The sequence below is a fragment of the Notolabrus celidotus genome, chromosome 12 (genome assembly GCF_009762535.1).
Source record: "Notolabrus celidotus isolate fNotCel1 chromosome 12, fNotCel1.pri, whole genome shotgun sequence".
NCBI classification, from domain to species: Eukaryota; Metazoa; Chordata; class Actinopteri; order Labriformes; family Labridae; genus Notolabrus; species Notolabrus celidotus.
Genome location: NC_048283.1, coordinates 25,422,902 through 25,449,025, shown reverse-complemented (window position 1 = coordinate 25,449,025; position 26,124 = coordinate 25,422,902). Strand labels below are relative to the sequence as shown.

Sequence of the window (26,124 nt, the reverse complement as noted above, 5' to 3'; positions counted from 1 at the left end):
GGTTAGGGTTATGATTAGGTTTAAGTTTAGGGTTATGATTAGGGTTAGGGTTAGGGTTATGATTATGGTTAGGGTAATGATTATGATCAGGGTTATGATTAGGGTTAGGGTTATGTCTAGGGTCATGATTAGGATTATTATTATGATTAGGGTTATGATTATGGTTAGGGTTATGATTAGGGTTATGATTAGGGCTAGGGTTATGATTAGGGTTATGATTAGGGCTAGGGTTATGATTAGGGTTATGATTAGGGCTAGGGTTATGATTAGGGTTATGATTAGGGTTAGGGTTATGATCAGTGTTAGAGTTATGACTAGGGTTAAATTTAGGGTTATGATAAGGGTTGGGGTTAGGGTTATGATCACTGTTAGAGTTATGACTAGGGTTAAAGTTAGGGTTATGATTAGGGTTAGGGTTAAGATTATGATTAGGGTTATGATTAGGGTTAGGGTTATGATTAGGGTTATGATTAGGGTTAGGGTTATGATTAGGGTTATGATTAGGTTTAGGGTTATGATTATTAATATGATTAGGGTTATTGTGGTTAGGGTTATGATTAGGGTTATGTCTAGGGTTATGATTAAGATTAGGGTTAGGATTATGTTAAGGGTTATGGTTTTGGTTATGGTTAGGGTTAGGGTTATGATTAGGTTTAGGGTTATTATTAGGGTTAGGGTTAGGGTTTTGATTAGGGTTAGGTCACAGTAGCGACACGAGAATTGACTGGCCTGTTCTGCCTGGAGTGCTGGAGTTGCATGTGTCCATTCAGAAGACATCTACAAGCCAGAGGAAGTTGTGGAGGAGTTTCACTCTTTTTGAGACATTGTATTCTTTGGTTCAGCCATGGATCCTAACACTGATGTTTAACTGATGTGTTTAACAGATTTTTGGCACCTACGTGTCATCTCCTGAGGTATTGTAGACTGCCTTTTAAATTGCGTTTAAACCGCTGTACCTATTTTATGTTTAAATATGCTTTACTGTGTTGTAGACCGCTGTGTCTTTTTTATGTTTATGTTATTCCTGAGAAAGACAGTACTGGACAATGCTCCTGCCTGTACCAGTCCATCGGCATCAGTGCTGAACAATTCATTAATCAGTGCACTAGAGTGCTGTGTGCTGTCCTCGGAGCAGCTGAAACATTTGAACTTGACAAGCAACCTGTTGCCTGTTATGGGCTGTCTTGAATAAATAAGTGAGAATTTGTGTTATTTTATTGATCAGTAGGGGAGAAAATATATCAGCTGTTTGGACTCTGAAAAGCAATTCAAGTTTAAGGATCAAACTTTGTTCCCTCTGATCCTCTTTGGATGATCGTGGACTGATAACATTATTTCTATTGTCTGGTGTTCTTCGTGTCTGTAAATAATGTGACATTTAACTAAAGAAAAAGCAATGCAACATCTTTTTCTGTCTACAAAGAGGGACTTACTCTCTGTTTATGGATGCAGACTCTTAGAATAATAATCTGAGCCTGCAGGGACAAAAAACAGAACTCTCTGTGGACATATGTTGCAGACTGCTTCATGAGAGTTGATTGCAGCAATCTACTGGAGCTTATTCGAGGTGTCACTGGGCAAGGGGCGGGGTTAACCCTAGAGAGGTCACCAGCTTATCACAAGTAGTGTATACTGTATAAGCTCAGGTCCCTACTAGAGCTGCTCATAGTAGCATAAAGTTATCCCTGGCCTGCATGTCTCCCCCTGGTGGCAGGGTTCTAGAACCCTTCCCTCCTCTCACAGGCCGTCATGCGCTCCTCTGTGTTCCCCAGCTCTGATAGGTCGTCCACAGCCTCTTCATCAAAAATGTGTCACTAAAAACTGCTAGAAATGAAATTATTCCCATTGGCCACCTAATAGTTACTACTCTTTAGTGTTTATCCCTTGAGTGAGATTTGACTTAAACTTAAAGCTACTGTGACGAACTTAAACACTCTTGCAGTAGGTCTTGTCTTTTTCCTGAAACTTGCAGTATCATTAAAAAAGAAAACAAAAAGAAACAACTTTCAAACGTCCTATCAGATTGTCAGAACTAGAACTGTTTTATTTTTTGTATTGTGGTGATGACAAGTTAATAGTTGATGATGATAATGGAAGGTCTTAAACTGTTTGGTTGCTTCATTGTAGATGTTCCTTATTTTTACTATAAAATAAATTAAATTAAATAAATAAAAATCCTTATTTACTTTTGTGCATTGCCTTTACACTGCTTGGAAGTACCTGCATCCAAATTGCCTTGGAGCACTTTGTTACTCTCACTGATCTTGATTCCTTGTCTAGATCTTTGCTTGTGTTGTTCTTGTTCTCGTATGTATGTCGCTTCGGATAAAAGCGTCTGCTAAATGACATTGTAACATTGTAAACAAAAGCGCTTCATCTATTCTTCATGCTGTAAATCTCACACTCACAGAAGGGCATTGAAAATATAAATATAGAAATGAGTCTTTTTCTAGAGTTATCTCTGCTTTTGGAATCAGTATAAATTTCAGTTTGTTTCACATCAATTAAGGTGCTTTAAAGAAGGTTTAAGAAAGTGTAACTCTTCTTTCACAAGTGGAATAAAGTTTGGTTAAAGTTGAGATCAAACTCGAGACTTTAGTCTAAATCATTGCACACATGCAGAGATTGGTGATGAGAAAAGGACAGATTTAGGCTTTTATCATGTTAGAAAAAAACAGGGTGTCATAACCCCACCTAAACTTTGACAATGTTTCTATCACAGCATAGCAAATTTCATAAAGTTAAAATGCTGCAAAAGTATTTAAGTAGAAGCATAAGATATACTAAGAGTTAATCCTCCACAAAACAAACACACAAACGTTCATGATTTGCATTTGACTTTATTTAGTTGTGGTTTTAACCAGACATCTGTTTGAATTTCTGAAGACAACATATTTCTATTTACCAAAGTACCCAAGATATTCAATCTGACACATCACCGTGATCCACAGCGTGTTCTCTGCTCCCACACTGAACTTGCTGCATGTTTACATGTATGACAGAGAACTCATCACATGTAAGCGGACATATACCTGCTCCAAGAACAGCTTTCATAAATCTGACTTTGTCACATCATACACAACTTTCAGTCAGCACATTAAGTGGTACAATAATGTCATATATTAGCTCAGGCTATCCGTTAAAAATACATTAGAAAAACTTAGATTCTTCCCCCTTCCATTAGAAAAGACACTAAGTGAAACCCAGCCTTCAGAAAGGCTTTGATGGACTCGCACACACATGTTACTATGAGCTTCAAGTTCAGAAGGATCAGACCTGCTCTGTCTCGTTCAGTCTTACATGGATGCTGTTTATACAGGCACATTGATTTTTTCAATTCCTTTGAAGCCCCGGCTCTTCTTCCTCTCATGCATGAATGTGAACACAGCCCCGTATTTAACAGCCCGCAAAGAGTTAAAGTCCAGATCACTTGAGCCAGCGTAAATCCAGTTTGAGATGACAGGCTTAGATCGTAGCATTGCTGGGAGTCTGCTAAGCTGCTCTCTAGTCTACACTTACAGTGCAAAGTGGTAAAGGTTGGACAGTAAGGGACTGATTTTTACACTTACGGTAAATAGACAACAGGTGATTACTCTGAGTGCAAGGTGAAATTTTAGGACAAGGATGGTACTCTGTCTTTCCAATCTTTCCTAGCGGCATCTCGGCGCCTCCTGTCACTCTGCTCACACTCACTGATTACATGTCTGGATCAAAATAGGATCATTCAGAGGCGCCACCAGGAAGAGAGAGCTTCTCTACTCGCCTTTCTTTCTAAAAAACGCTTTCCCATCAGTGACTCTTTCTTTGGTTTCTTGTATTTTCTCAGTGAGCTTGTCCCTAGTCTCCTCCATCTTTTCAGACAAACGTTCTTTCGTTTCCTCCATTTTCTCTGAAAACCTCTCTTTTGTCTCCTCCATCTTTTCCGACAGTTTCTCCTTCGTCTCCTCCATCTTGTCTTGGAAGTATTCTTTCACTGGTGGCGGTGTGGATAAGTAGCCGTGCTTGCGGAGATACTGAACAGACAGTGACGTGCCACCAAGAGTGACCGTGTATCTGGCGGGGGTTGCAATCTGGAGGAAACAAAGAAAAACACAGAGCCAAATGAAACCTGAATCCGTCACTCCATTCACAGAGAATCTACTTCATGAATGAACTCTGACCTGAGAGAATAATACATTTTTTAATCTTTGGTGATGAAGGCGTCAGGAATTTGAGGGTTCAGTGTTCACTCAAAAAGCAGAGAAAGAAATTACCTTGTACATGGCGTATGCAGTCAGAGCGTAGCCACTCGAGGAGTCTCTCAAAAGGCCAACAAGTGACTCTGGTAGACCAACCATCTCCAGGAATGGCACTACATTCACACCCCTGAGAAAGAAAGATCAATCAGAGGGGGAAATGTAAGTAGGTGCAAAAAAGAGAGCTGTAAATGTATTTATCAAAAGGGTTAAATCAATTTATGCTTCTGTTTATTTAAAAAGAGCCTTAAAGGAGATTTCAGAAATAGTGGTACCTGACCCTGACACAGAATGAGTCTGGTATTTACTGTGAGGTCACATGCAGAACTGTAAAGTCAGAGCAATGAGACTCACTTCATAGCAGCGTAATAGAAGGTTCCAAACCAGACGGTGGACGTCATGAGATGAACAGGGATCAACACTTTTCCATACTGTTTGAAGGTCCTCTTAAACCTCTGGACCAGACCGATGGACTTATCCTGCAGGGGGTCCACCTCCACATATTCAGGCCATGCTTCCTCTTTCTGGACTTCCTGTGTTGAAGGTGTAGAGGTGGATTGTGGATCCTCCTGAGGCGGCTGATGCTTTGGTTGATGTGCTGCCTTGCTGCTGGCTGAGGTTGAGAGCAGGCAGCGACCGGTGGGTGGTGGTATCGACAGGCGGAGGGCACAGCAGCAAAACGCTACCGGGGGCTCTGTGACGCTGACGCCGACCAGCAAGGGGCGGACTGCTGCGACACGGCGCAGCGTTCCATTACAAAGGATGCGCTGCATTATCATCGTCTGTGCTCCCTCTCCCTCCTCCTCTTCTCTGTGACGCTTAACCAGAGACTGTGGGAACAAGAACACACTGATATCACTCTGAGGGTTAGAGGGACAGAGTTACATAAATATTGTTGTTTAGTGTATCACCACTGTGTTTTGTTTTTTGGGCATTAAAACTATTTTCTTAATTATTTAATTAATTATTTGGTCTTTAAAATGTCAGAAGAAAATATTTAATGTCAATCACACATGTTGAGTTGAGTGTAACATCTTCATGCTGCTTGCTTTTACAACCTGGACATATTGAATTAATATCATTGATTTATTATATATTTATGTATTTATTTTGTATTATTATGATGATCATTTTAATATATATATATATATATATATATATATATATATATATATATATATATATATATAATTTTTTTTATTAGATTTGAAAAAATAATTAAAGTTAGTTATTTTTATATTTTCAGACATATTTTTATCAATAAATTTAACTGATTTTTGAAATGAAAACTGTGGCTAAAATTTCTATTTCTCTAATATTGACGTCAGGACATAGATGAACTTGATTCAACAACAAACTTTGATAATAAATAAAGTGTTCTGTTTTACTGCAAACTTTCCCCCTGGACATATTATCACTGTGTCAATAGTGAGAGCACTTTTATGACTACCTTAAAGGCCTGATTGCAACCCTTTGATCTGTGGTTAAAGTCTCAGATTAGTATTTATTTAATCTGGAGTGTAAACAAAAGAAAACAGAATCATCACAGACAAAAATATATTTTGATTTCACACTACCAGTACTCTAGGACATTCGTTCCCCCCTTCAGTTATGGAAGTTTCTAGTTAATAGGACTAATTAGACTCAAACATGTGTCCTGGTTTTCCTTCTTAATGAGCATTTAGCTTATATTTACAGTGAAGATCACTTCTGCACATGAAGGTAAATGGGATTTGTGAAGGGAACTAAGGTAACTCTAATCCTAAACAGCTCAATGAACAAACAAACCGTGACCTACTTTACGCCCTGAATAAGTGTCACTTTTTATTTCTTTAGATAACACAGGTTTATGATAGCTTCAAGGTCCTGAACATACCTTTGATTATGATTGCACAACCATAAATACAGCACCTGAGGGGAGAGGGAGAGAGAGAGAGAGAGAGAGAGAGAGAGAGAGAGAGAGAGAGAGAGAGAGAGAGAGAGAGAGAGAGGCTGAATAAACATGATGTCACAACAGGATGCCATATTATCATCAACCAAGTAAAGTATTTAGGTCACATGATCAGGACTTAAGAGATGATGATGAATGTGCACGCTTAATGCTGCAGGCTTTGTGCACAAGGAAATATACTGGCAAGAAAGTTTCATACGTGCACAGATGATTTAGAAACATGCTTTTAAGTTTACTCCACTTTGAGCTGTAACAAGCTTCAGATAGATTTTAATAATGTATTTTACTCAAGGTACCAAGGCGAACAAGCGCATGCAAGATAATGTTAAAATGTATGAAAAGATCATCTGATTTAAAAATGTGATACTGATGGCATAATGTCAATCAACCAATATAAATGTGTTTTTATGCTAATGCTAATATTATCACTGTGGTGTCAATATAGTTGTATTAAGTCTTGCTTAACCACATAACATACTGTATTCATATTAATTGTTAATTTAGTTTATTATGTGTTATTTTATTATTATGATCAAGTATTGTCTTTTTGTGTGTCAATTTAGTAACTTTTAATTAATTTGTGATAGTAGATCATTATTTGGATGGAGTTTTCTGCCTCTTTCTGCACTGTATTTTATTTATCTTTGTTCTTTTATCTTGTGAATTATTTTTTTTTAATTGTGCTAGTAAATAAACAAACAAAAAAAACAACACCAAGTGACAAAAGTTGCTGATTTAAGAGGAAACATTGGCTTGATGTGTTGAGTTGTGCATAACATCTTCATGCTGCTTGATTTTACAACCTGGACATACTGAATTAATATCATTGATTTATGTATTTATTTTGTAGTATTTATTATTATGATGATTTTAATAAATATAAATATTATTTTATTAGATTTGAAAAAATAAAAAAGGTAATTATTTTTATATTTTCAGACATTTTTTAATTATTTATAATTAATTTGTGATATTAGATCACTATTTGTGTGGAGTTTTTAATTGTGCAAATAAATAAACAAACATAAACAAACAACACCAAGTGACAAAAGTAGCTGAATGATGAGTAAACATTGTCTTCAAGCTTTAGGATCATGCAAATTGTACACAGCTCTCTCTGGAGCTCTGTTAACCTATAATGATTTTAATCCTTTTATATAAGTCCACTTTATTAGAGCTGTTATGTTTTGAAAATGGGTTTTAAAGTTGTACAAAGTCACAAAGTTAAGTGTTGCATAACTTCAGACACACCTGCTAGCATCAAGCTAACTAGAGCATGAGTTAGATGTACGATGCCAACACAATTAGGCTGGTAGTCTTTATGTTTACCTTCGAAATAAGAAATAATACATACAAAGACTGTATAAATAAGACAGTTTAGGCTTATTATAGAAGTTGTGACTGGATCCATGCCCTGGATTCATGCTAACTTTCCTCAGACGTCTATTTTAGGGTGACATCAGGTTGACATTGGCTAGTCCAGGTTGGAGGACGAGGAGTCCGCTTTCATTCCCTCTCTCCTGCAGGAGGAAAGGGAACGTCGAGGAGACATTTATCCTATTAAAGCGTCTGTCCTTTAAACACTGAGTGTCTGCGGGCCAGTTTGTTAAGGCCAGACTCTGAACAGCTGCCAACTTTACCTTCTGACGTTAGCTAGTTAGCTGCTAGCTAGCTGCGCGTCTTCCAAGCAGAGTCAGAAACACAAGCTGACGCCAACTAATGTGACTAAAACACACACGAGTACAAGACACGGTGCCGATAATACTTACGTTTTAAGTTTCGTGTTGAGGTCAAAATTAAATTGACCCTCTTTCTCCTTTCGGCCATACGAGTATGCTTGTGCTATGTAACGTTCAAGGACCACATTTACCACTGATGCAGCACACAGACTGCGTGCAGGGCAGCATGTAACCCCAACAGCGCAAAGAGTCATGGGAAATTGAGTTCACGTCCCCCTGGCGTCCCACTCGGCTGGGAACAACGTAGACGTGGAAGAAATCGTTTTCCCAGCATGCCTAGCGCGATGTCGACCTCTTCGTAAGATTTGAACTCACTCAGCCCGAAGTTCCTCGAAAACAGCTCCAAAATGTAAGCTAATGTGTCCCCTTCCTCCTGCGTGTTCTTCTTTATTATCTCTGGGTGCTATAAAAGTAGAATAAAGACTTACCTTTTTAATCTGGCTTTTAACTGGGAGCAATTATCTTTTAGACCCTATTATTACCATTATGACCATATCAGAATCATTTTTCATTATTTTATTTTTATTCTGTCTTCTTTTTTTTATAAATTTATTTTATTTTATTTAATTCCTCTGGTATTTATTTTATTTTATTTTTAAGTATTTCATATCACATTCCTCCATCTTGTTTTGGTCTAGTCTGTAGTTTATTCATCACATTTTGTCTTTGTATCACCTATTCACAGATGTTAAATCAAAGAAATAATAAAAAAACATAACCTGCAGTTTGATTAATTAAGTTTAGAGTTAAGACTTGAAATTACAAACTGTGAAGACACTAAAATACCCTTTTTATGTCAAACCTACATACGTTTCAGGGTGTCAGGGGCACACTAATTCAGAGAAAACAAAAATGCAAACATGAAATACAGACTGTGAAAAAAATGTAAAACCTCAGATGTGCGACCTTGCCACAAAAATCTCGTACAAACATGTTTACCAGTGCCTCTCTCAGTCAGACTAATGGTACTGTGATGTAGGCATGTCCTCTAACATGCACTGTAAGAGCTGAAGCAGCAGAGGGTGGTCTTCTCACATTGTTGGTGCTAGACTAACTGCGTCAATGCCTGTTTCTTTCTTTTGTATTTGCAATTTCTTTCGGATAATGCTGCCATACAGCTCTTGGGCTCTCTCTCTATCTTGTTTTAAGGGTTTTTGGCTTTTATGATATAATCTAAAGCAAACACTGATGCCTCTATATGACCCACATAAGCAAAAAAGAGAGAAAGGACGGCAATGTTGATCATTTAAGTAGTTTTTAATGCCTATCCTTTACAGTAGTGGTCGATCAATATCGGTTGTGCAGCAGCTGATACCATTAGCTAGATAGCACTTTAATGGCCGATATATAAAGACAATATCATGTTGTTGTTGTTTTTTTGCATTTGATAAAATACAACAATCTAATAATAGCAAATGAAAAAAAAAAGTATAATGCAGTTATTGCATGCACATTACAATTCAATACACATGTTATCTTAGTCTGTCTTTTCATTTTGTGATTTTATTTAATTTTAACTTTGATTTTATGGCTCTGTTTTATAAGTTTGTACACTTTTAATTGTTTTATTGCTGCATTTATGCTTTGCATTTATACTTGCTTTTATTGCGCATTGTGAAGCACTTTGTTACCTGTGTTAAAAAGTGCTATATATTTTAGATTAGTTTAGTTTTGCCCTGCCCGTATTGACCTACAAGACACTACAAAAACAAAACAAAATAGGAGCAATAACATAAGAAGAAAAGAAAAAGAAGAGAGCAGTTACAATAACGCACATGTCTAACAATGACTTAAAGTAATTGAAAAGCACAGTGGTACACTTCAGACATTTGACAGAGACAACAACTAAATCAGACAAAGTGTGCTCCAACGCCGCTGAACAGCATTTAACACAAACTGAGCAAACTGAAACACTTTATGTGTAAAGAGGTACGGAAGTCTATCTTCATCAGACATGGAAAACAAAACACGACAATTTTCTGACATTTTGTTGAAAAGAAGGCACCTGAGATTATGTTATGATGGACAGTAGAAAAAAAGGTGCATATAAATAAAGTATTATTATTATTATTACTATTATTATTATCATTATTGTAGGAAAAACATGTTATCATTTAGGTAAAACGATAGTGGCTGAGGAAATATACGTAAACATTTAAAGCACGCTGCATGAAAGTTATGGTAAAGGCATAAAGTGCTAAAAACTAGCTTATGGACCACCTTCCTAAAAACTGTCCTGAAGCATTTTTATATGTTTGTTTATGTTTGTTGGCAAACTCGGTTTCAAGCCACATAGCCAGACAAAGCAGCTGAACAATTATTTCAAAATGCCAATAATCGGACAGTTTAATCGGCCGGCCAACCTTTATCCATGTGGTTGTCAAAATATTTTAGACACAAACTGAAATTTTGTCACAGTGTTTACAAAAAGGCCACCCTCAAAATGATGTCTTATTTCCATCCAAATGACAATGCACTTTTCTGTTTAGGTTAATGTCAAAGTATGATAAAAAAAAACCTTCTACCTTGTTGCACATTACCCCCTAACTTCAATGTGAAATGTTACACAGATCATCCCTGACTATAATTAGTATTCAGGCTCATGTTGAAGTATACTCAGCACAGTTGATAGATAATTGCGTGTAGAGGGATTAAAACAGAGTCCTTCAGTTAAAGAAGAGTCTCTAACCACTGAGCCAAACTCTCTCAATGTTTGTTTTCATACATTTAAGTTTGACCTCCACACACACCTGGGACTCAGTAAACATCAGCCTTGCTTTAAGAGCTCACAGCTCTGTCCTGGTGTACGGACAGACAAATCCAACTTGAGGATGAATCATATTAATGTTATGTTAAAGATGTAAATTCAGTCTGTTATGATAGATGTTTGCTGTCTGATGAGAAGGCCAACAGGAGATCAGATACTCCTTTAACTTCTGTTACTGCATCACACGCTGAACAGCACACAAAATAAAGTATCTTACTTTATCTGAAGCTGCTCTCAAAATTATCAAAGCAATGTGAGAGTTTTGCTCATAAGGACAACTGGACATTGATGCAGAAGGTATATACGAAAAAACGTATCCACGCCTTAAAGCAGGGATTCCTAAAGTGTGGGTCGGGACCCCTGGGGGGTTGCGAGACACAAATGGGGGGTCACGAGATGTCTTCCAGAATGTTTTTTTTTTTTAATTATGCGTGCAGGGAGCACTTCTTAAAACCAGAGGGAGACACAAGTCCTTTCTTCCTGCTGCTGACTTTCATTTTTTTTTTTTTTTTCTCTTTTTGACTTTCATTTAAGGCTGCTCCAGTTGTCCTGTTAAGAAACACACACTACCAGTCAAAAGTTTGGACACACCTTCTCATGCAATGGTTTTTATTTATTTCAATTATTTTCAACATTGTAGATTAATACTGAAGACATCAAAACTATGAAATAATCTGGTTTTGCCATAATCTGGATTACAACAGTAGTCAAATAGGGCTATCCATTGCGTACTAACCCTACCTCTGAACAACACAACTGATGGTCTCAGACACATTAAGAAGGCAAGTCATTCTACAATTGAGCTCTTTACAAGGCTCATGTTAATAAGAAACCATTCCTTTTTTTTTTTTTTTTCTTTTTTTTTTTTTTTTTTTATTCTCTTGTTTGCATATTTCTGGTTTGTGTCATGTTTGTCACAAACTGTCAAATATTAATGCAATTTATTCTTGCAGCAAAATAAAAGAAAGAAAACCTTTTTCTTCTGTGCTTGTGACTGTGTGCATGCGACCATCACCATCCCTCTTAGAACTCTGGCCTATCATGTTCTGTAAAAGAGGGCGTGCACACCTAGGTGGACAAATAATAATAATAATAATAATAATTAAAAAAATAAAAGAAAGTAAAAGAAAGATTACATAAGGATATACAAAGGGACAGGGAAAGAGAAGAAGAGAGAGACCTAAGACACTTAGATGGAGAGGGACCATCTCACCATGATGCCAAAAACTCTATGCGGTGATCCTTTTTTTTTTTTTTTTTTTTTTTTCTTCTCTTTTTTTTCTATTCTTTTTTTTTATCTCTTGTCTGCATATATATTTCTGGTTTGTGTCATGTTTGTCACAAACTGTCAAATATTCATGCAATTTATTCTTGCAGCAAAAGAAAAGAAAGAAAAGGAAACCTTTTTCTTCTGTGATTGTGACTGTGTGCATGCAACCATCACCATCCCTCTTAGAACCACTTAGAAACCATTCCAGGAGACCACTTCATGAAGCAGACTGAGAGAATACCAAGAGTGTGCAAAGCTGTCATGAAGGAAAAAGGGGGCTACTTTAAAGAATCTAAAATATAAAACATATTCTGGTTTGTTCACACTTTTTTGTTCATTAAATAATTCCATATATGTCCTTTCATAGTTTTGATGTCTTTGGTATTAATCTACAGTGTTTCAAATAATTAAAATAAATGCAAACCCTTGAATGAGAAGGTGTTTCCAAACTTTTGACTGGTAGTGTACATTGACAGAAATAAACCTGCTCCTATCACTCGTTTGCAATATTGATTAAACTTTGCTTATGTGCAGCAATACTTACGATTTGTAATAACGTGCACAAACTTGTTCGTACACTGTGTGCCGATATTACTTTGCAATTTAACTTTCTATAATTATTCTGTGCTTGCTTTGCTTTAAATGTTTGCATGTGTGAGGTGATCAAAAACATGTCAGCAGTTTATCTAAATATGGCTTCTATGACAGTGTTGTGTTTGTTGTTAGCTTGCAACCTACATGAGACAAAAATAGTACATAGTAATGCAGGTCAAAGATTTAAGTTTATCACCTTTGAACTTCTGTGTCATGAAGCCACTGTGCCTTTATTACAGTATGTGCCTTAGTGTTGAGTACACAGAGCCAGGCCTGTTATTGATCACTCTATTTCTGTCCCTGTCTTGTCACACAATGTCATCCTGAGTATGATTCAAGTACGGTGCATTTGTGTGCTACTAGACATTTTTACATTATGTAAAAAGACAAACAGGAGAAGACAGACAAGTCTTTTGACTGCAGAGTATGTTCGCAGGCAGACCTTCAGGACACAAAGCCCATCGTACTTTATATGAACACGAAGATCTTTGACAGGCATTATGGCTATTAAAAACCCTGATCCCCTCGTGATATGAGAATGGTAGCCTTGTTTTGTTCATGATCAGACAGGGAACATTTAACAAGTCTCTCACGCTGACTCTACTGTAGATGGAATCGTTTCATCCTGATGAATTAACAGGGAACAAACAGTACTACAGACCAGACAAGAGACCGATACACTTCTCCTCCCTGCAGGAAAATATAGGCATGAGTCTGTTTCTTTACACAAGGAAGTAGCCTAAACACGCCCGGTTGTTCAGTTGAATCCAGTTTATTTACCCATCCATCCATCCATCAATCCATCCATTTTCTTCTGCTTATCCGGGGTCAGGTCGCGGAGGTAGCAGTCCAAGCAAATTGACCCAGACATCCCTCTCCCCAGCAACACTTTCCAGCTTCTCCTGAGGAATCCTGAGGCAATCCCAGAGCAGGCAGGATATATAATCCCTCCACCGAGTTCTGGGTCTTCTCCAGGGTACTCTACCAGTTGGATGTGTCCGGAACACCTCTAAAGGGAGGCATCCAGACCTCCAAGAATCGCCACCTTAACGCAGTGGAGGGGTTTCTGGGTCCCGATGAACCCGGGGGCATCAGCTCCTGGTAGGAACTCCCAAGGCAAATTGGTCCTGGTGGATGGGCCAGTCTAAGAGTGATTCAGAAAACCTTCATGACACTGTAACAAGGGACAAGAGCTGCCTTACCCGGTAGAGGGATACAGGGGCACCCCCTTGGAGCCAGACCCGGGGGGGAGCTGGATGGCAAGTGTCTGGTGGCTGGGCCCACCACTCGCAGGGGGTAGGCATCGGGGTTGAGTGAGTAGCAGGCTGGGTGGCAGTCTGGGTATAAGACCTGGGCATGCTGATCCCCGATAGCATAGTTTTATATACTTTGGATTAAAACATTGGGAGAACCTCATGTCTTTAAGTAATATAGATGGAATTGTCAGCTTTGCGCAGCACCTGAGGACTTTGCAGTTGTTTAGGCATGAGGTCCGTTCTGATCTGCTGGATGTTGCAGCATTTCTCCAGGATCAGTCCAGCAGATACGGCTTCATTAATATAAGATGGTACACCTGAAATGCATTCAAGCTGGCTACATGGTCAGATAATTGCTGAAAATACAGGATCCACAGATTGCAACTGAGGTGCTGGGTATCTCATTAATTCAGAAAAACAGAGCAGTTTTTTTCTCTCATGTAAATGCAACACGCCTCCATACACCTCTGATTACCAGTATTTTTTTTAAAGTCTGAGGAAGCTGCTGAAGCGGAAGACTTCAAGCGTAAAGATTTCTGACCTTTTTTATTTATGGAAAAAAGCCAGGAGCAATAACTTTCATGTTACATTGTTGTTGCCAAATAAAATGAGCTTTAGTATTATGTAGTCAGTGTTATGTGGGCTGCAGGGTTATAATCCAACTTATGACTGCAGGGTGGTCGGAGTGGATCCTTCGGTGGGAGTGATTTACGTATATGGGATGAAAGAGAGTTAAGGTGCTGAGTTAGCAGTCATAAAAGGAATGCTGGTCGGATCCCAACTTTTAATGCACAGTGTGTTGTAGTATGCAGAAATCTAGAGTAAAATATATAAAGATTTATAGTCAGTTGAAAGTTGCCAACCTACGGAGGAGTGTGATCATCAGGCTTAAGAAACACTGAGTGGAAAAAGAGCCGTTTGAGCATCCTGAGAGAAGAGCTGAATCAAATTTCAAAATCTTCATCGTCAACATTTGACATTTTTGATATTCTTTTTCACTCATCTTTGTCCTGATGAAGAGTGTGCTTTACAAACATCTGTTGTCTCTATGGTTGTTTTGAAATTATTCTCAGAAAGCGCTCCACTGAGCAGAGATTGTAGTTTTCCTCCTGACTGACTGTGAAGCAGCTCGAACACCAGCCTTGAGAGTGACATTCCTTCATTTGCTGTTTGCGATGTATGCGGTGTCACACTTGTCACGCCTGTAACATCGGCGCGATACCAAAGCTTTTTTTATTGTATAATATTTGTTTGGTGTGGAGGGGGGGCCACAGGGGGGTCCAGGTTCAGCATTGGCCCCTGTTGGCCCCTTCCCAGAACCGCCACTAGACAGGAGACAGTCTGAGCAGGAGTGGAGTAGTTTTGTTGAACATTTGTGCACGTGACTCAGTGTTTCATTTCTGATTGGTTGTATATATATTACATAATAAAAATCAGGTTAAACCAGCCCCCTTAAAACCCACTGTAAAAACGTGTTAAAAAACGTAAATGAACATATTTATGAAAATAGATCAAAGTTGAGTTCTAATATTTTTACATAGTTTTTAGTATTTACATATGGTCTGAAATATCATAGGTAGAAAGTTTTTGTTGATTTGGGTTCCCAGGGCCTTTGAGCCTGGTTTATACTGTTTATAACAGGGGGGACTGGAATCCTCGGGGATACAACCCCACTACAAAATAATAAATTATCCCTTGAAGTACAAAATATTTTTAAGCCCAGCGTTAATGAAAGTCATATTAACAAAACGTATAGAAATAAATATAACTATCATCCCATAACCTCAGTTATATTTATTTCTTCAGATCGTCGCTGAATGCCTCAGGGTTAACTTCGTACTGAGGCAAGAGTATCTTTTTTAGTCAATGAACAAAATGATTCAGGTTTTCAGAGGAAACAAATCCATTCCTCACAGTAGAGTTTGTTTTGTCCTCAGAAGGAGTCAAGATGACGATCATTCTTTGAAATCCATGTCCCAAAAAGTCCCAAACTTTGTGATTCCCTTCAGTTCCTGATCAGTATCTTTTTCCAGTAAAGAGCTCACTACAAAATGACCGACAAGGCACGCTTTACGAGATGAAAGAGAACTGGTTTGATGTCTTTAAATCGATAACATTGACTCATTTCAATGAACAGATGGATGACTGACATAGTTTACAGCAGGAGGGGCTTCTATTTGTGCTCTTTTCCATTCGTCCTTTTGAGAGTTTTGCTTGCATGTGCGAGGTAGCAGCAGCGTTTTCGAACAAACATTGGTTTAAAAGAAAGCTGCTGCAGCAGAGGTATGTTCCTGATGTTTTTGGAGTCATTTGATGCCAGATGAACTCACAGAACAGTATACACTCTCACAAAGCCCAGTCTCAGAACAAGCTTTACAGACTGCAGCAGCGTTTTGCAGATGTGATATCGTTGTTGAGGTTGTTCAGTCAGCAGCATGCACACAGCGATGCACGACACAATCCAAATGAGCGTGTGATGTGTGATGTGTGTGTGTCACACCGCGGCTTGCTCTGGAGTCTGTCACTCAGGTTTACAATTTGCTGTGAAGTGATTTCACTCAGCCGTCCAGATGGATTTTTTGTTGATAAGGACCTTGAGAATCGAAGTCTGTTTGTTGCGTTTTCTGCTGCACTAAACAGCGGTGCATGGAGAGAATGTTAAACCACCTCGTTTTGCTCAGTTTGCTTTGTTCCTGTCTGCCCCAGGCTTCTGCCTTCAGATATTTAATGGTTACTGTGTCTCACCAGCAAGATGTTCTGTGCTGCAGACAGAAAGAAGAGGCTGTAAATATTAAGCTGCAGAATCTCTCTTTTCTTTCAGTTCGCTCTGTTGGTGAGTTAAAAAGAACTGATTACAAATACAAACACGATCACTGTGTAATCTAATGCAAGCTGAACCATCATTTTTTGTTGACATGGGCAGAAAGGTGGTTGTTGTGCTTGATCATTGCCGTCATGGTGGGTGTTGTTGTGCTGCAGTGCATTATACTGAAAGGCCCTCCAGATGTTTTTCTCCTCATGTTTGTTAATGCAGTGGACACCTTTCAGTAGAATGCACTCCAGCTCACCACCGCCCACTGTGGCTTTAATAATAAACATAAAGTCAAAAGATCACCTTTCTGACCAAGTCAACAAAAACGGAAAGGTTGAAACTTCATATAAGAAAAACTTTCATAATAATGGCGTACACACCTTTCATGATATTTTCGGGGCCAAAGGCCTATGCTCATTGCAAGACATCCAAAAGCTGCTTAGTTTACCTGGAATTCCTTTTTTCTACTTACAGGTGCAAATAGCGATGCATAACTATGGCATACCTTGGATTAGCCACCTAAAAAGTGTACGTAGTATCTGTGACGTCATCCATCTGTTTCTGAGGCTGATAGTCGGCGGATGCCATGTTTGAAATGCTTAAAGCTTGGGTTGGTAGTCACGGAAAACTAGAATGAATTTGAATGTAGTATTTCCTCAGGACTCCCTCCAACCCCTCCCCCCCCCCCCTCGGCGCTCCTCCAAAAGGATGACCCCCATCACGTGCACGAGCAACGCTGATTTGCGACCATATGATGGTGACTGATTCAAAACCGGTCCTCAGCACGTCGTTTGTGTTTTGCACTACGTCAACTCATGTCTCAATCAGCGGTAAGAAAACACCAAAACATTATCATAGTGAAAGTTAAAAACACAAACAAACATGACATGTACGCGCAGGAGGCGGGCAGAACGGCAGGACGGGATATGATTGGTTTCATAATTTGGCTCCTGATGGCAGGGATTGGTTGGTGTTTTCCCAAGTTTACTCCGGCTGTAAATAGCAGCTTTTCTTTTTTAAGAACACATTATGTATCGATTGCCATCGGGACATAAAGATAATTTTAACCAGTATAACAAAAAGTGTATCTAAATCTGACTACCATACCAAGCTTTAACTCAACCTCCCCATCAGCTAGAGTGTTCCCGCCGGTCAATCAAGTCAGCTGTACCTCTCATTATAGAACTCTTCAAAAAAAAAAAAATTCACCCCCCATACAGTGTGTGCCAATAGAGAAATGAGCTTTTCAGACCTAAACTCATTTTTAAACCAGGCTGTAAAAATGTACATTTCTGCTGTAAAGATCAGCTTTTTCAATGGGTGTGTATGTGGTTTCCAGTACTTCCAGAGCCAGTCTGAAGTAGACACTTGAGGAACTGCAGTTTTATCACTTCCGTATTGGCTTCAATTCTCTCAGCCGGAGGTTGCACCAGACCGTTGAAAAGGGAGCTGTACTGGAAGGCAAAGCTTTCAATTTACCAGTCGGTCTAAGTTCCAAACCTCACGTATAGTCACAAGCTGTGGGCCTTGACTGAAAGAATGAGATCGCGGATGCAAGCCGCTGAAATGAGCGTCCAGTCTTAGAGAGAAGGTCAGGAGCTCGGAGTAGAGAAGTTGCTCCTTCACATCGAAAGGAGTCAGCTGAGGTGGTTCGGGCATTCGATGAGGATGCTTACCGGATGCTTACCTTTAGGGGTGTTCAGGGCACATCCAACTGGGAGAATTCCCCCGGGTAGACTCAGAACTCATTGGCGAAACTACATATCCTACCTGGCCTGGCAGTATCTCCAGATTCCCAAGGAGGAGCTATAAAGTGTTGCTGGAGAGAGAGGGATGCCTGGGTCAATCTGCTTGGACTGCTGCCTCTGTGACCCAACCCCGGATAAGCGGAAGAGATCGATGGATGGATGGGTGGGTTGTATTCACTTTCTTATCTTTGTCCTTTGTGCCATGGTGATGGATGGTGTGTATAATCATAACCAGTATAAAGAAACGAAAGCACAAACCAAAGGCCTCGTCACATGAGGGTGATGGCTGTGTTTTTTCAGGCCTGTATCTGGGATGAGCATCATGGGAGCATATTTTTCATTTCATGTTCATTAGTTTCTCATGTCAGCTGAACACAGAAGAGGAGTCTCACTGTGTAACATCATGTCCTGTGAATACACAGCTCAATGCCTCCTTTTTTCCACCCGAGCCACCATTTAGTCTCACCAGGAGCATCAGGCAGGATATGAAGCATCTTACTAATAAGCAAAATTACATGTGCTTCACATGCAGGTTATGAAACTGAAGATGTCAGCTCTTTCATATTTGTTGGCGTCTTTGTTACGTCTTTTTTACCAACCAACTAATTACAGCGGGAGCACAGCAGATAAAAGAGTCCTGCCTTTTTTTTAATCAGTGGAGTACTCAGACCTTTTCAGCACATTGTAGCCCTGCACACTTCACTTTCAAGAAGGATCACCAAGAAATAAACAATGAACCTGATTCACCAAAATGAATTCACCTGTCATGCTCTTGGTTCATGCTCTGTTATTATCTCAGGCGCAGGATGGACTTAAGGGTCAGCAGGAGCTCAGTCTTTGGGGAACTAGAGGTCGCCAGTTCAAGTACCGCCCAGGCTAAGTTGGGAAATTGGGTTGGTTACTGCAAAGGTGCTAGTTCACTTCCTGACCTGGAACCTCCATCCCTCCATTGGTGCATTTTCTCAGGGCCCTGTTTGTGCATGTTGGAGTGTGTTGTACAATGTTTTAACATGATGAAAACAATGAATCTCCCCTGTGACCTCAGTCTGTGGCTGCGACCTCCCTTTGGTTATTTGCAGAAATCAGATAAGTCCCTTCAGAGGGCGCTACGTCTGAGGTGTCAGGATTTAAAATAAACAAGTTGGATTCTTGATTAGTTTAATATATGGTTATTAATACATTTCATAGGTATCAAATCTGCCTCAGTACATTTTACAACCATGACAGAATCAGCAGCATCAAATCTTGGCCTATGTATGACACGTGTACTTGCAAAGAGGTCTTTATAACATGAAGATGAGGGTGTGCAGTAAAATTAAGGAGGCATTTCTTGAGATATTTATCAATCATTTTGCATCAATAAATCAAATACTCAGCTGGAAAAAAGCTGATTATCACAGATCAGCTCTTCAGCTCAACACATGAGCACAAGATGAGTCTTCAGCTATTCTCTGGATACAATGTGCATGCTTTGCAAATAGAGATCATGTGAATCATCAAAGATTAAATGTCAGTGTCAACTTACGCCTCGTTTTGCACATTTAGTATTTTCAGTGCTCAGAGCGCATAAACACGTGGAATAAGCTATTTTTTGTTGTTGTGCATGTGTTTCTGGAATGCTGCAGTGCCCATTAGTTTGACATTTCTATCGCAGATCCATCATTGGGGCGGGTCTTCATATTTCAGCTTTATCAACGGCAGAGGTCCGTACGTGTGGGTGAAACTAACCAAAAGTGTTTTCGAAGGTACCATTACCAGGTTTAGAGCTGATGATACAAAAGGATTTCGATCAATTGTTTTTACATCTTCTAAGCAAATATAGGGCAAAAAGATTATTTTAAAACAGACTTAAAGTTAGTTAGAGAAAGAGCAAGGACAACTTTTATATAGGCAACAATAACCAACAATAAACAAGCAAAGTTCTGAAATTGAGGGTGTAGGTTCAGCTTCTGCACAGAAAGCAACAGCCTCTGTCGGTATCAGCAGCAGCTGCAGAAGTTCTTCAAATAAATCCCCTGCCCCTATTCTATTAAAAAACTATAAACCTTCATGCAGCAGTCTTCCAGATTCACCGGTCCTGAAGCTGATCCAAGGAACTTTTGGAGAAGGCCGTCATGCTGAATTGGCCATCAGCTGCTCGTAAAACCAGATAAACTTAACCCATTGTGAAGCATAGGAAAGTTAGTCAAATGCTAAGTGACAGCTCTGTCTTGCAATCAAAGATGTGACTGTAGTTTTAGATCGGACCAAAAAAGCTGGATTGCATCCCAAGGAAAGGAAACACTACAAAACTTTGAGTTTGCTAATTAGCCTCCAGCCCTCCGTATTGTGACAACTCATTTACTCAGGAGAAACAAATGACTTCACTGACATAAAAGAATAATTCATGAACAATCACTCTGACTTATTTCTGAAGCCAGGCCTGAGGGTGAAACATTGCTTTAATTAGTGTGAGAAGAGCTGCAGTCTGTCGACACACCTAATTAATTTTTTGTTTCCCACACAGTCTGCCTGTCTTCTCTCTGCTTTAACTTTACAGCCAGATCTTTAAAAGGTGCAGCTGCTCAGGTTTCCTCATCTGTGGTGAAACTCACTGTGAATGGAAAGGTGACCTTAATGAGACTTTAACAGAGATAACTGATGGTTTATAAAGTGCTGAAAGGTTCAGAGCCATAATACATCAGAGATATTCAGATGCAGAAGGAACCATCCAAGGCTGAGACTAACATGTTCACAGCTGCCAAAGTATAATAAATATATTTGAATGACAATTTTAAATGTACAACACTACTGTAAATTCTGTTTTAGCTTTATTCGAGAGCTTGTCTTTTACTCTCTTGAAAACGCTCTTTGTCAGTTGCATAAACATAAACTAAATATCTATTCAGTCTGGCTTGAGGTTTTTTTTTTGTTTTTTTTATTGATTTTAAAGCTCTTTTTTTATTGATTTATTTATTTTTAACTACTTGTTTTTTTAATTATTTTTCTAATCAGTTTTATTGATATTTTAGTGCATTTATTTATATTCAACTTTTATCCTAACTCGATTTTCATTTTTTATTTAAATTTTTTTATTTTAATAAGGTTTTTCAAATTTGAAGTGCATAGACAGAAATAGAGTATTTACTTACTGTTAATATATCTAAAAAAAAGAAAAAAGAAAACTACTGTAAGAAAAAGGTTATGATGGAATAAATACAGAAAATAGATAATAAAAAAAATATAGAATTTGAAATTAAATGTATTTGATTTTAAACAAGAAATGTTACCAAACTAGACAACGAGAGACAAACATAGAAACATAAATGTATTTATATTATTATTGTTTTTTTTGATGCCTTAACTTAGCTAATTAGTCTTGCATTATTCTCTTATTCAAAATCCATTTTTCTTTTTTAATCTGTAGTTTGTTTCCCCCTTATTTTACTTCTACTGCTTTCTTGTTATTCAATCACTGTAAAACACTTTGAATTGCATTTGATTTGTATAACAGGTGCCTTATAATATAAAGCTTGATTGATTGATTGATTGATTGATTGATTGATTGATTGATTGATTGATTGATTGATTGATTGATTGATTGATTGATTGATTGATTGATTGATTGATCGATTGATAGATACTCAGGCTGCTTGAGTGGCAGGGGCCATAAATTAAAAGGTGCACCTCCTTTACAACCTCTGATACTCACAGTTTAGAGATAATTTAAACAAACTGAGGTAGAAGTAATAGGATTGAGGTTTGGTGTCCACCTTAATTTCCTGCTTTCTGGTGAATATTTATGCAACAATCCATGGTGGAAATTAAATTATGTGAAAGAAAAACACAAAAAGATTGACTCATAATTAAAATAAAATTCAATTGAACCTCCTGCATGAAGCTTCTAAGATTTAAAGATCTTTTATTTTTTCACGAGGTCATTTTGAAACTGAAAAGTTCAATAAAAATCTAATTATAGACTCTAAACTGATTGAACACTTAAATAACAAAAGATATATAATTGTTGATGTGCTATAGAATAAACTTGAGCTCCTTTGTCTTGTAGATTTTCTGGGCCATTAATGCAGACGACCTGCTGTTGTGAACCGGACTCCAGCTGCGACATCTGTTAGTGTGAGTCTCATCTTTATTACCATTGTTATTAGAATTACATTTATCAGTCTTTGCCAATTTATCAACATATTGGTTGTCCATATTAATATTAAACTGATCTGTGGATTATCAGACTTTGATATTCCTGCAAACCTCACACACACATTTATCATTATTTCTGCTATTGTGGCCATATATCACTTATATCTGTTGTTGTTTTTGTTGCTCTGTTTATTTGTCTCTATCCATCTACAGGGTGTCCGCATCTTCCTCTATCCCGCCTACTAACTATGGCACAGTCTTACAGATGGCCGTTCAAAATGAGTCTGGTGTTGCTCAACAAAAAGTGCAGTCTAGACACTCTTTCTGTAAAATGTCTGGAGTTAATGTTTGTTATGATTTAGAGCTAACACAAACTTTTACATCCTTGGACTTAAGCTCCACATGACTCAATAAGCTTTAGAATGCACAGAGGTGATAACAGAGCGGTGTGAAGTAGGGATGTACATTTTAAGTATTTTCCGTGATCGATTTTTGGAAATGTTAACGATCAATTATCGATTAATTGATAAAAAAAAAACCATTATTATTCTTACGTCAAAAACATGGCCAAATAGGTTGTTTTCCCCCTAAATTATATTTTCTACAGCAACAAAATGCATATAACTGACGGGATTGAATACTGGTACATGTTTGACACGCAGAATATCAACGATCAGGCTCATAGAAATATTCTCCGCGGACATAATCTTATAAAGTGAAGGCTCATAATACTAACAGAAAAGTACTTCAGACTCAGTGTCCAGTTTTCTGTCTCATGTCTGAAAGATGGGACTGGATCTTATCCGGCCTTGATGTTGGGACTTTGTTAGTAATAGAACATAGAGTACGGTCTAGACCTGCTCTGTTTGGAAAGAGTCTGAAGATAAGCTTTTTGTGAAGGACAAAGGCTACTAATCAGGCTGCTAATGAATGGAATGACTTCCCTCAGCAGCTCAGTTGGAATAAGGTCAGAAAGACAGCTTGACAGAAACTCTTAAAGTTGATTTAGGATGGTTAAATGTTGAAAAACATTCAAGGTAAGTATCAGGTTTTAGAGCTGCTTTCAGTGTTTCAGTGTTTGAAATGACATCCAAAGCTAGAGGTTACTATTTGTGTCTCCAATCTTTGGGTTGATCCGTTACAGAAGCTCTTGAGGTCACTGCTGCCGAGGGTTGCAGCATGACATGGCTCATTCAGAAGACATTTACCGGTCATTAGTTTTGTCATCATACATCATTTCTCTGGGTTTTTATGTCTTGCATTGTTTTACAAACTCTTACTGTTAACTTTAACCATCATATAATTTTTTATGGTTTGGAGCCGGAAGTGTAGAGCTGATATTTATTTCCATTTGATCACTGCTCTCAGCTGGTGAGGAAGGAGACGCGTAGGCTGCAACACTGGCTGGCACAAACTCTGCACATCAACACGGGTAGTGTTTGCTCAACAAAAGTTGCAGCATACAAATCATACACATTTTATTCAACCATAATCTTGTACCATTACAATTTTGTAGGATTTAAAAGGTTGCATGCCAGAATCTCATCTCATCTCTCCTCTCCTCTCCTCTCCTCTCCTCTCCTCTCCTCTCCTCTCCTCTCCTCTCCTCTCCTCTCCTCCCCTCCTCCCCTCCTCCCCTCCTCCTCCCCTCCTCTCCTCCTCTCCTCTCCTCTCCTCTCCTCTCCTCCTCTCCTCTCCTCTCCTCTCTCTCCTCTCCTCTCCTCTCCTCCTCTCCTCTCCTCTCCTCTGCATTTACAGAGAGATTCTTCAGTGTCAGACAAACAGCACTGCCTTCAGTCAAACTGAGAGTACAGACAGTGGTGGTTTTCATTATCAGACTGCAGCAGAGCCTCAATGAGAAATGAGTGCATGTTATAGAGATCTTCTGTTTGTGTTACAGCATGTATTTCCTGATCCACAGAACAGTTCTGAGGACGGCTTCTCTTTCTTCTGGCAGCGAGACCTCAGGTCAGTGTAGTCATTACAGCCAAACACTGAAGGAGTGTGTGCTTCTCTGAGTGGAGTCCTGCAGGCAACAGATGCAGAAGTCACCCCGCGTCCTCGCTGAAATGAGTGGTGAGATATGGGATCACAGGAATTCAAACTAAGCAATGTTTAGCCAAAAGAACAAAAGGTTAGAAACATCCGGAGCAGCCCGAGGCTCCCTGCCACAGACCGAGGTCGGGTCATTGTTTTGGCTCAGGTAAAAGATTTAAAATTTTCATGGAGTTGATTTTACTGTCCTCGAAGAAGAGCTGACCAACAGTCCTGTGAAGTGGATTCTGAAATGGCTTTTGAAGGATACGCTGTGACGCTTTAAAGCACCACTTTTTTGTGTACTTGATGACTTTGTAGTGGGCACAGACACGGCACCTACATCATTTGCGGCGGGAAAGTGTTGCACTTTCAGAGCAGACCACTTAACTTCCCCAGGTGTGAATAGACATTTTCAGCAGGTACAGATGAAAAAATATCTCCTGGTTTTTAGTAGATCTCAGCACGTTCATAGCAGAGAAACTTCTTTCTTAACGAACAATTCCACTAGATCTGTCTCCACTCCATCAAAGCACTGGATCTGATAGGTTTCTATTCTTATCAATGTGTTAACTTCCACTGGATCCACTCTGTTGCGTTTTCTTTTTATTTGTGCTTTTGTGTATTTGTGTTTATGTGTATGTGTGTTGGTTAGTGCATACTTTATGATGTACTATATCCCCTGCATAAGTCAGCCCCCCGGCCGGACCACCGCTGTCAAAAACAGTCTGGATCTCCTCCTGGCTGTTTCCTATCAGTGTTTGTCATTGAAAACCTTTAGCAGCAGCTGAGTTAGATGATCACAGAAGTCATAAAGACATATCCTCTGGGTATCATGACTTTTCTGAACTGCGTCCAAATCCATCCCCAAGTCGATGACATTCTTCAGCCTGATCCATCAGTTTCATCAGCCTCAGCTGAAGTCAGAGGCCGTCACCTCCACCACTACTCGCTGCTGTGAGGGAATTAAACTGGCTGCAGCTCAAAACAGATGCTCTTTCATTAAAAAGTCCTCCTGAAAAGTTGAAGCTCCAAAGACCTCCTGGCGGGACTTAATTACCACATCATCTGTTCCAACAAATAACTCCATTAGCTTCATTTAATTGTTTCCCCTGATTGAAATTTAGAATTAAACGATTGTTTGTATGTGCATGTTTATCAAACTGGGATCTCAGCTGTGCTGGTGACGTGGGGAGCTGTGGGCACATCTGTGTGCAGCTTGATCAGATTAAACGATTGTATGAAGAAAGACACACTTTGAAAACTAAAATGGGAATTATTTTTGAATTAAAAATTTAAATGTGGGCGTCCTGACTGAATAAATCTCAGCTTTATATTTACTGTGGGTGTATTTTCTGAATACAACAACATTAACAGGATGATACTCTTTGACATATGGGTGATTTCCTCAGTCTGACTTTCAGTTGCATTATTACCCGGCTCTCTTACTGATCATCCAGCTGTGTAAGATGCTTGATTCTGATTGGTCAAAACCCCTTGACATTGGTTATTAACTTTACCTAACACGAACAACACCAGATCTCAGAGAAGAAGGAGAGCTGAATGAGGACAGTTTCATGTTAA

General features: G+C 38.9%; 1 protein-coding gene and 1 long non-coding RNA gene across 2 annotated transcripts; one reads left to right on the top strand and one right to left on the bottom strand.

Annotated features, from left to right (window-relative positions):
* Positions 1-2,820: 2,820 nt before the first annotated feature.
* Positions 2,821-8,127, bottom strand: LOC117822857 (uncharacterized protein C18orf19 homolog A-like). Its single transcript, XM_034697784.1, has 5 exons — positions 7,956-8,127; positions 6,112-6,146; positions 4,590-5,065; positions 4,254-4,365; positions 2,821-4,070 (listed from the first exon to the last, which is right to left on the bottom strand). The coding sequence occupies exons 3-5, from the start codon at positions 5,012-5,014 to the stop codon at positions 3,756-3,758; spliced, it is 852 nt and encodes a 283-aa protein (XP_034553675.1). The 5' UTR covers positions 5,015-5,065; positions 6,112-6,146; positions 7,956-8,127; the 3' UTR covers positions 2,821-3,755.
* A 107-nt stretch (positions 8,128-8,234) lies between these two features.
* On the top strand, positions 8,235-25,803 carry LOC117822858. Its single transcript, XR_004633264.1, has 3 exons — positions 8,235-8,274; positions 22,418-22,485; positions 24,428-25,803. It is a non-coding gene; the product is annotated as an uncharacterized LOC117822858 (long non-coding RNA).
* The last annotated feature ends 321 nt before the right edge of the window (positions 25,804-26,124 follow it).

Bases quoted from the DNA above. Each gene is read 5' to 3' on its own strand.
- LOC117822857 (XM_034697784.1), bottom strand. From the start codon at position 5,014: ATGATAATGCAGCGCATCCTTTGTAATGGAACGCTGCGCCGTGTCGCA. The intron at 4,366-4,589 runs GTGAGTCTCATT...TTTCTTTCTCAG, and splicing joins TTCTATTACGCTGCTATGAA to GGGTGTGAATGTAGTGCCAT. The intron at 4,071-4,253 runs GTAATTTCTTTC...TGTTTCCTCCAG, and splicing joins CTGCATACGCCATGTACAAG to ATTGCAACCCCCGCCAGATA.